This window comes from Sinocyclocheilus grahami, unplaced genomic scaffold, assembly GCF_001515645.1.
Source record: "Sinocyclocheilus grahami isolate Dianchi unplaced genomic scaffold, SAMN03320097.WGS_v1.1 scaffold1559.1, whole genome shotgun sequence".
Lineage (NCBI taxonomy): Eukaryota > Metazoa > Chordata > Actinopteri > Cypriniformes > Cyprinidae > Sinocyclocheilus > Sinocyclocheilus grahami.
The window spans coordinates 139,810-151,095 of NW_015506738.1; the positions used below are offsets into that span (position 1 = coordinate 139,810).

The 11,286-nt window shown below is 36.2% G+C and overlaps 1 protein-coding gene across 1 annotated transcript in view; it reads left to right on the forward strand.

Annotated features, from left to right (window-relative positions):
• The window catches only part of LOC107571181 (ADAMTS-like protein 3), a gene marked incomplete at its 3' end in the record, with an annotated part of 172,920 nt that overhangs the window by 127,214 nt on the left and 34,420 nt on the right, over positions 1 to 11,286 (forward strand). The window contains exon 5 of the mRNA XM_016257474.1: positions 5,956 to 6,001. Within this exon, the coding sequence (XP_016112960.1) occupies positions 5,956 to 6,001 (46 nt within the window). The remainder of the gene's footprint in view (positions 1 to 5,955; positions 6,002 to 11,286) is intronic.

The following is an 11,286-nucleotide window of genomic DNA, read 5'->3' on the forward strand; positions in this document are numbered from 1 at the left end:
TTCCCCAGAAAGATAGCTTAACACCTCTGTACGTACTTGCATTTGTCTTGTCCCTTTCTCTCTCTGGTGTTCCCACAAGTGTGCCAGTATGTCGCAGACATTCCACAGACATCCAGCCCTGCCAGCTCACCAGGACCACCTGGAAACTTAGCAGAGCACTGTAATGGACATCCTTCAGCTCAAAGCAGCCAACGACCTGCAATGGCAAAGAAAGGAACAGCGAGACTGCGACACAAGTGAACACCTGACACCCAGCCTGAACCACCAGGACATGACCAGCATCATCCTCTCCTCACCCGCAGCCAGAGCTGAGGTCCAAACCCTGACTCAGCAATTGAAAAGGAGCTTGACATGGTTCAGAAAGAATTGAAACAGTCGAGGCTACACAAGGACAGCTGGGCACGCCTACTTCTGGGTTACAGGAGCTACTGACACTTGCAAAATAGCTCCTTGAACAAAATTCAACTAAGGAATACTGAGAAGGACAAACTTCTGACTCCTTGCCTGACGCAACACAGCATCAGACCCCTCCAAGGGAGGAGCATCCCTTGAAACCGGTCGAGTGAATCTGCTGAATATCAAATGGTACCATAGTTTCATATCCTTATTTCTCTTATCTTCACTGCATTAAGCTTTAACCCTTTCCTATACAAACTGTATGTGTGTGTGTGTGTGTATGTGTATGTTAGACCAGTTTAAGTGTTTATGTAGTATGTTAGACTAGTTTAAGTGTTTATGTAGTTAATAAAATCTTACTTGTATCACACTTGACGTTGTTCATTGTTTGCTCATAACTGGAGTCACTTAATCATGCAGATTTATGCTACAAGCTCTTTGTAGAATTGTACAGTAAGAAAGTTATTTCCCTTAACCAGGAAACCAGGATTAAAAATCAACTTATTGATCATGAGCCCAACATTTAGCAAGGCAGGAAAGCAATTAATCTACTTGAAGGAAGACATCTTTCAAAAAATATTATTGACTGAGGTTTCATAGACGATCAGTTGTTATGGTTTCAAATTTCTTGCCATTATTTTTTAGAATAATTGTACATAAATAGGTTAAGCAAAACAAATGTGATTATTTCTGAGAACTTTTTAACTGCAGGCAGACATTATGGTACAGTAGGCCTACAAATATTTTGTATGTTTTGTATATATTCTGAAGTTTTAATTGCATTATTGTAATAGCTATAGTCAGTCGTGAACTAAAGTGGGCCGGTCTAAGGCATGAAACTCCAGGGCTGAAAATGACTCCCATCTGGCCCTGGCTCAGTTGTTAGTAAAAGGTTTGATACAGTACTGAGTCCCAATCAATGCTGCCATGATGTTATTTTCCTAGTGCTCTGGGGTAATTAGTCACATGCTATTTACGACTCAGATCATTGGCTCCAAACCTTAGAGAGAAATTATGTACTTTCGACTGACTAACTGCCATTGAAATGAATGGAAACGCTAACGGATAGCTCTCTCCAGGTGTATCAGACCTCGCTGAAGCAAACAGAGCAATGTTTTCATTGCACAGCAGTGGAAATCACCCAATGAATTACTTATTTAGAATTGTTTATGCACGTTAATACTGGGATAGATATCTGTTTTTTTATTGTGTTGGATGCAATTGTGTTTTTTTTCACACTGCCCATTAGGCAAGGCAAGGCAAGTTTATTTATATAGCACATTTCAGACACAATGGTAATTCAAAGTGCTTTACATAAAAGAAAAGAAAATAATAATAAAAAATAATCACAACAATAAAACAAGGAATTTAAAAACTTTGAACATGATTTAAAATTTGATTTAAAAGGTTTAAAATGAATTTAAAACAGTTAAGAATAGAAAATGATTATACATAAAATATAGAGCAATCAGTTCGGACATAGCACAGTGCTCATTCAATAAATGCACAGCTAAACAGATGAGTTTTGAGTCTGTATTTAAATGTGACTAATGTTTTAGCACATCTGATCTCTTCTGGAAGCTGATTCCAACTGCGGGCGGCATAATAACTAAAAGCGGACTCCCCTTGTTTTGTGTGAACCCTTGGTATTTCTAACTGACTCGATCCTAATGATCTGAGTGGTCTTATAGGTTTATATTCAGTGAACATATCTACTATGTATTTAGGTCCTAGGCCATTGAGTTATTTATAAACGAGTAAAAGTACTTTAAAATCAAAATATAACTTAAATATAACTTGAAGCCAGTGTAAGGACCTGAGGACTGGTGTGATATGCTCAGATTTTCTGGTTCTAGTCAGAATCCTGGCAGCAGCGTTCTGGATGAGCTGCAGCTGTCTAATGGTCTTCTTGGGAAGGCCGGTGAGGAGACCATTACAATAGTCAACCCTGCTGGTGATAAAGGCATGAACAAGTTTCTCCAAGTCTTGACTGGAAACAAAACATCTAATTCTTGCAATGTTTTTAGATGATATTATTCTGATTTAGTTACTGCTTTGACATGACTACTGAAACTAAGGACTGCCTCCAGAATCACACCAAGATTCCTGACTTGATTTTTAGTTGTTAGACCCCTAGAGTCAAGCCAGAAAACCCGACCCAGTTTTCCAGTCTCTCTAGAAGTATGTTATTATCGACAGTGTCAAACGCAGCACTGAGATCTAGTAGTACCAGCACTGATATTTTGCCAGATTCAGAATTTAAGCGAATATCATTTATTATCTTAATGAGTGCTGTCTCTGTGCTGTGATGCGGTCGGAAACCAGATTGAAAATTGTCCAGGTATCCATTTGAGTTTAAGTATTTGTTCAGCTGATTAAAGACTACCTTTTCAATAATCTTGCCTATAAAAGGAAGATTTTATATTGGTCTATAGTTGCTCAATATGGTGTTATCAAGATTGCTCTTTTTCAGAAGGGGTTTAACAATTGCAGTTTTCAGGGAGTTTGGAAAAGTCCCAGAAAGAAGTGAGGTGTTCACCACTTCTAAGAGATCTGCTTCTAAACAGTTACTTCATTACTTCATTGCTGGAGGGTAGATGCCAAGAGCTAAAGCAATGCATGTAGGAAATGGAAGTCATGCACCATTTAAGCCTCGATACTCATTTAAAGCTAATTGACTGGTTAGATCCGACTGAAAACAAGAGAAAGGGCCAATTACAGCTTGCTTCAAGTCTCATTGGAAATGCTTCTGCTGACCCTCAACGTAAAATTGTTCTCATTGATTTGCAATTAAATGCTTCCTGTGTGAAGATTCTTTTTTCCCCCCAAGAATATTCAAACAAAAAGCAGAAAGGTTTCAAGTCACTTTGATTAATGCCACCTGTAAAATACCCTTTAAAAGTTTGGGGCCAAGATTTTTGATGTTTTTGAACTCTTATGCTCTCCTTGGCTGGATTTATTTGATAAAATACAGGAAAAACTGAAATATTATGAAACATATATTGTTCTTGTTCTTATTTATATTGTTCTTATTTAATTTGACACATAGTTTGGGGATTAATACAAATGCAAATCTTTTTTTTCCCAAATCAATAACCATTGTGATATTTGAGGCCATTTCATCCACAGAAAAATGTCTTGCTCAGATAAAGTCTTTACGATATTAAACAGACCATCATGGGTTTGCTGTGTGCTACTGGAATAACCTCGGCTCTCTTCCTCCTTTTGTTTATTGTCAGTAGAACTTTAGAAGAGCTGCAGCGGCAGGCCAGCTTGTGTTGTGATTGCGTTCTGCTGATTACAGGAAGATCTGGAAGTGATTCCACAGCTGATTATGTGGTCAGCGAACAAAGAAGCTCTTTCTGAATCGTAGCATTCGAGCAATATCGCTTGCACACAGGCCAGAGCACCTGTTAAAGAGCACTGGAGTAGAAATAACATACATCGATGGTTTGGAGTGGAGACAGGGCAGGTTGTAGTTGACCTGAAAGAGAAGACTGACCATAGAAAAGGACAGTTTAACTAAATAACTCTATTCTGCCCCTTGAAGCAGCCTTAAGAATGCAGTGCATACTTGTTGAATTGTTAATTACTGTAGGTTGCAGTACTGTTCAAAAAATTTGGGGTCAGTAAAATTGAGTTAAAATTTTTGGCAAAATTTAGTACAAATTTACAACAAAAGTTAGAAAAAATGCAACTTTCTGTTCTTCAAACAATTCTGAAAAAAATATCACAGTATCAGAATATGAAGCAGCACAACTGTTTTCAACATCGATAATGAGAAATGTTTCTTGAGCATCAGATTAGCATGTACTGCACATTTTAGTGTCATTAAGATACTATTATAGTTTTTAATTTCTTGAATATTTTTTTCTATTTTTCTATTTACCATTTTAATTTTAATTTTAAAGATTTAGTAATTTTGTTGTGTTTTTCATATATAGTTTGTATTATTAATTATGATTAATAATTTTGTTTTAGTTATTTGTTGTCTGGGTAACTGCTTGAAATACACCATTTTTCTTATATTTTATTTCAGTTAATATTTATTTTATTTCAAGTAAGAATTTTCTAATGGTTTTAATTTTAGTTTCCATTTCAGTAGTTAACTAATAACCCTGTTTCTGCACTATAATGTGACACTGAAGACTGAAAATTCACCTTTACCATCACATGTATCAATTTTGTTTGAAAAAATATTGCAACAGAAAACACTTATTTTAGGCTGTAATAATATTTTTCAATATTACTGTTTATAATATATTTTTTATCAAATAAATTCAGCCTTGGTGAGCATAAGAGACTTATATTTAAAATACAAAATCTTACAGACTCAATTTTTAAATGGTTGTGTAAAATTTAAGCGACAAGAAAAATACTAAATCAGATGCTACATTTTAATGACATGTTCAGCAGCTTTAGATCTCAAAATTTTTCTGCTCTAATGTTGAATAATATATTTCAGACAACTCTGCCCTTAAATGACACATAGGAACATTACAAACTGTGATTGATCACTGACTGACAGAATTTATATGAGCTGCATTCTCTTGCATGACTTAATATTTGATCTGATTGCCAAATGTTAAGATTTTTTAAAAAATTTTTACACAAACTTTTTATTTCCATTATGATAACTGGATACCTCTTGCTGAATTAAATAAGCAGCAAATGTAGTGATGTTATGTGACAACAATATAGCAATGTGGAATAATCTCTTACTGTTTTAAAAATAAATAGTATGCAGTATGCAGTGCACTGTGCAGTATTGAGTGAATAAAAGCTAGAATTTCATCCTAAGTCATTTCGCTCAAGGGCAGGACGATTGCAGAGAAAGATTGAGATCTTAATAACAGTCTGGTTGCATCTTCCTTCCACCCTTCAGAAGTCTTGTGATGTGAACCGTTTCTGTTCAGGGTGACTGCTGCTTTTCTGAACAGAATTAATAAGCTGAAATATGATAGGCTAATGTTTTTAGGCTGAGGTAATAGGACATTTAGAAAGTCAATATCCTGTTGTTCTTCTTTCTGGTTTTCTCTCTATTTCTGTCCCTAAACAAACTCTTCTCAAAACACATTGCTGCATATTTCGTACAGCTGTAGCTGGATTCATGTTTTTGGAGAAAATCACAAATGGCAAATCGTTTCCTGTTTTTATTATTATAATTTTTTTTTAAATGCACTTGTACTGGATTGACTGCATTGTTGTTATTACCTGACTGGCAGTCTAAGTGAAAAATATTTCACAATGGAAAAAAATGCTCTTTTTTTTGTTGAGAGAATTTATTTTTCAACATAGCACGCATTCGTTTTATGAATTGTGCTCAAGAAGCGCACAAATAGACAAAGAGTCTCACTAACGAGTGAGTGGTTTAAAGAGAGAATAATCAAGAGCAGCTCTGAAAATCATTACTGTAGGGATAAATAGTAGGATGTTCCTTTCCCCTTGATAATTTACTGTAATATTGAGACAAAAGATGGAGGGGCTAATAATGCGCCACAAAGAAGAACAATGACTTTGTAACATATCTGATTTTGTTGTTTTGTGTTTGTTCCACAGGAACTGTGAGGGCAGGAACATCCGCTACAGAACATGCAGCAATACAGTAAGTCAGTGTTATGAGGCCCATCAGCAATCTGTGTCTGCAGAAGCACAAATGTACAAATTTAGGTTTGTACATTAGCATGGACTCACTAACTTTAACGTTAGTTAGTTTTAGCCAGAGATACTTTGCTGAAGCACAAGATTACATTAACGTTTTGCTTGATCAGATGAAAATGGTAACTTAATTAATGTGTGACAACCAGAAAATGAACGTTTTTTTGTCTTCATTGGGATTAGGGGTGAATGCTTTGGGACATTTTGCTCCGTTTTGTTTTGGTTTAGGAAATAGAATAAAATAAATTCCATTGCCCATCCTCTCAGGATACCTGGAATCACTGTTACAAACCCCATAAAAGCAATGCGAGCTTCGGATCTTCCAATGTTTCTCTATGGCGCTGAAACCTACAGATATCCGAGTTCCGGTCCCCATGCAACTGATACTCGACTGCCATTGGCTCATCAGCGTTCGAGGGGAGGAGCTTACCGATTGGTCAATTGGAGCGCCTGTTGTTCATAAAATTATACAGAACCCTCATACCTTGCATGTTCGTTTATTAGATATCTGTACTAATTTAGTCATTCATCCTGTTACCAATAAGAGTGTAGCACTCACAGCTCCGTTTAACAGCTGAAATTCCATAGTGGATTTTTTTTTATTCTAAAGTTTCTCTGCCTCAAAAAACTCCTAATTCGGTGCTTATTAATAGTTAGTTAGGTAGTTGTTAGGTTTAGGTATTGGGTAGGATTAAGGCATCTGAAATATGGTCATGCAGAATAAGGCATTAAATTGTGTTAATAAGTATTGAAGGGGTCATATGACGTTGCTAAAAAGAACATTATTTTGTGTATTTGGTGTAATACAATGTGTTTACGTGGTTTAAGGTTCAAAAAACATTATTTTCCATATTATTCCACATACTGTACATTATTGTTGCTCCTCTCTGCCCCACCTTTCTGAAACGCGTTGATTTTTACAAAGCTCATCGGTCTAAAAAAAGCGCATGTAAGACAAATAAAAACATGAAATTGCATCATATGACTAGTAATACGCATGTTAATAAGCAACTAGTTAATAGTGAAAATTGGTCCCTAAACTAAAGTGTTAACAAAATCTTTTACTATTTATTCTACATATTGTATACCATGCAGTGTATTTTAAACTATTTTTCAAAATAGCATGCAGAATACAGTAGCCCGCATAACATGTCGGGTGGAGTTTTTTTAGTATAATACTATGTAATTTTGGCAAAAATAAGCAATTTATATTGGCGCACACTGTTGAGTCTGCTTACAAAAGTTAGTGTTCTCACAGGAAACTTTGTGTTCTCTCGCAAAACATTTGCGTTCCTCCGAGAAACATTGCATTCTTGCAATACATTTGCATTCTGTTTTTCTCTTTTATGTGCATTTTTGCCTCATGTCATGTACATTTTGAGGGTGGGAATGAGAAACTGGTTCTTACAACCAGTTTGAATGAAAAAAAAACTGGCATGGAACCAAATGATTTTCATGAGTTTGATTCCATCAACATATCTTTTTTTACATTCTTTTTTTTTTGATGCAAGTGAAGTGAATTTTCTACTAGTGATGTCTGGTTTGAGAATGAATCCATTATTTCAGTTGGATCTTTTATTAGTTGGATATTTTATTGTATTAGGCATGAATAGTGCAGTCTGATTCGTGAACAAATAAATTCTTATATCCAGTTGTTTAAATGATTCTTTGATTAATTGTTCAAATGACTCACAATTTTCTTGGTGTAACAGCTCGAAATTAAATAAAAATACAAGTTAATGGAGTTGTTATGGAACCAGAATGGTGCCCTATGATTCAGTCAATAGACCCCAACTACAGGACAAACTCATTTTGAGAGCTGTTAGATGCTCATGTGTCTCAAGGACCATTTTAATCAAAAGCCAGTGTTTTTCTACCATTGAAGTGGTTTCATCTGGAATCCCATTCCTCCTTCATCCACAATTCCAATCAGAGCCATCTGGGAAAGATTCCCAGCATAACATTTATCCCATTTCCGTCAAAACAGTGAGAACTGATGCTCGGTCTTCCCTGTCAGGTTTTATAATTGCTGTTGATGAGGTCCATTGTGGAATTGTTCTTTTTGTTTCCATTACTGATCCTGACGTTGAAGACTTGTGATTTGTAATCGCTCTATCCGATGGAGACGCTTCAGTCACGGGCATCACTGATGATCTTTGCACATGGGGGCTTCAGAGCCGATCGGATGATTAAATGAGTTCAGAGCCCCGAGCTGCAGAGAAAGAATTGTGGTTTTCTTTAGTGCACAGGAGATGACATAGGAAATATTGTTTTTCTAAACATGGAGGCCTGCCACAGTTCAATTACACTGTCACAATTCGTTAATGCACCCAGTCATCTGCATAGGCTTTATGATGTCTTGGAAGACTTGGAATATAGTGCACAAATCTTACTTTTATGGAGATGTTTTGGTCATTTGGGGAGCTCAAAAGTATGCATCCCCATTTAATTTTGTTGACAAGAGCTTCTGGCACATTCAGCTAAACTTTGCTTTTCTGTTCCACCGAAAAAAACACAGATGGTACGTAAATGATGACAGAATTTTCATTCTTGGGTGAACTTTCTTAGTGTTTTCAGTAGACGTAGACTCTCTGTTTTCCATTTGGCCCACAGCAAAGAAACACAATATACTCAAACCAAATCAGATACAGTCATCAGTATTCAATGCAGTACTGCACGGTAACTGAATTCGACAATGTTGATGAAACTTCTCTTGCGTTGCACCTAATTTGACCTCAGTCCCCATGAGTATTAGGTAAATTGGTGTAAATGAAGCTTGTCTGTTTACTTGTGCTTGTTTACCGGAGCTACTGGGTAAAGTCTTGCTGTTTGCTGTCTCTGGCTGCTTTCCCTATTGCCCCGCTAGTGTAAACAGAATTTTGCATTAAAACTGGGCAGCTTTTCTGGTGCAGATGGCTGGTTCCTAGCAGAGCATCACCGTCAGTAGCACATATTTCTGGGTAAATATTGAGGAACGCTGGGGGGAACATGTATGGGATGAAAACGTATGAAAGATTATTCAGTATTCTTGCATGTTTTATATGTTGGTTCTCCATTAATTTTTATGATGCTTGTTAGAGCTTAAACATTGTAGTTTGGAACCGTGTGCTGGCCAGTTTCTCAATCCACGTCATTTTATTGTCAGTTTATATTCTGTTATGGAGGAAGCATGATTTGTTGGTTGAGGTCCTGCAGATCTGTTTGCTGAAAAATCAGTTGCCTCTCAAAATAATGTTGCAGCTGGAGGGATGAATCAGGAAAATGTTAAATTCAAAATACTGTTGTGGATAATGGGTCTAATTTGGAGTCTAAGTCAAGTTTCCCATTTCGCCTTTTCTGAGTTATGTGTCTGTTTTTTCCAACAGGAAGTTGGCTGTGACAGACAACTGGGAAGCAACGCTAAAGAGGACAACTGTGGCGTTTGTGCTGGAGATGGTTCCACTTGTCGACTGGTCCGAGGCCAGGCTCTGCCTCACGTGTCACCTGAAGAACGTAGGTACACACATACATGAGCACAACCGTGTGCTGGCCAGTTTCTCAATCCACGTCATTTTATTGTCAGTTTATATTCTGTTATGGAGGAAGCATGATTTGTTGGTTGAGGTCCTGCAGATCTGTTTGCTGAAAAATCAGTTGCCTCTCAAAATAATGTTGCAGCTGGAGGGATGAATCAGGAAAATGTTAAATTCAAAATACTGTTGTGGATAATGGGTCTAATTTGGAGTCTAAGTCAAGTTTCCCATTTCGCCTTTTCTGAGTTATGTGTCTGTTTTTTCCAACAGGAAGTTGGCTGTGACAGACAACTGGGAAGCAACGCTAAAGAGGACAACTGTGGCGTTTGTGCTGGAGATGGTTCCACTTGTCGACTGGTCCGAGGCCAGGCTCTGCCTCACGTGTCACCTGAAGAACGTAGGTACACACATACATGAGCACATGCTTGTGGTTTTGTTTTTAGCCTATTGCTCTGTTTGTTGGAGCATCCTTAGCAGCCAGTAACAACAACATTGGATCAACCCAGGACCGTAACCACCATAGACACTGTGGGGAACTGCATCAGTGGTCTAACAGTGCTTGGCAATGTCAAAATGATGCTCAATCAAATTAAAGTAGGTGGAGTTTACTGTTCACAAGCAGAGCATGACTTCCAGCACAAAGCTTCAGTTTTAATGTTGAAAGAGAGTGGAGTACGATGGAAGTTTTACTGTTTTACTAAATTTTAAATGACCGACAGCTATGACTTTTTTCTCAAATATGGCCGTTTTGGTATAATTTATGTGTAATTCATGTAATTCCTAACTGAATGTGAGGAGACAAGAAATGTTTGGGGTTAGAGCATTTCCTTTACTATTCTGTTCCTTTATACTTTATTAAAACAAATAAAATTGTCCCCACCAGGGTTCAAGACATCAGTATGACCTTGGATCAATGTCCAATTCCCTTGGACAGGAATTGTTTATAAATACAGTTTGAGTTTGACTTTTTTTTTCTTTGATTTGGGGAAAAATGTATAATTGTAATTGTATTTTTATATAAAAATTGTGATTTAAAATGTGTTTTGTTTTGTTCTTAGGGCTGCACAATTTGGCCAAAAAAAAAGCAATTTTATATAATAATAATAATATAATAATAATAATAATAACTCAATAATAATAACTAGATCACACTCATGGGCAGTGCACATATCCTTCGTAAGGTGCTTGGGTGAATTGCTGCGATCTCTTGCTGCGATCTTTTGCTGCGATCTTGTAGATCTGGATTCACCAGTACAACCACAAATAAATGGGAGAAGAAGGTAATTTAATGCTGTATAATAATAATAATAATAATAATAATAATAATAATATAGAAACACTAAACAAATACAAAATTATTAAGAAAACAACTATAATATTAATTTTGCAATAATAATAATATTAATAAAAACAACAACAATCTTATTATTATTGTTTTGTTGTTGTAATTATGATTATTACTATTGTTAAATATTAAATAAATAAGAAATATTATTATTGTGACATTTCAGTGTAACTGGTTTTTAAATTTTTACTAACTAACTAAATGTCTATTTTTAGCATTAAAGGGGTCATATGATGCGATTTAAATTTTTCCTTACTCTTTGGAGTGTTACAAGCTCTTGGTGCATAAAGAAGATCTGTAAAGTTGCAAAGACTAAAGTCTCAAATCCAAAGAAATATTCTTTATAAAAGTTAAGAGTCAACCACGCCTACTTAA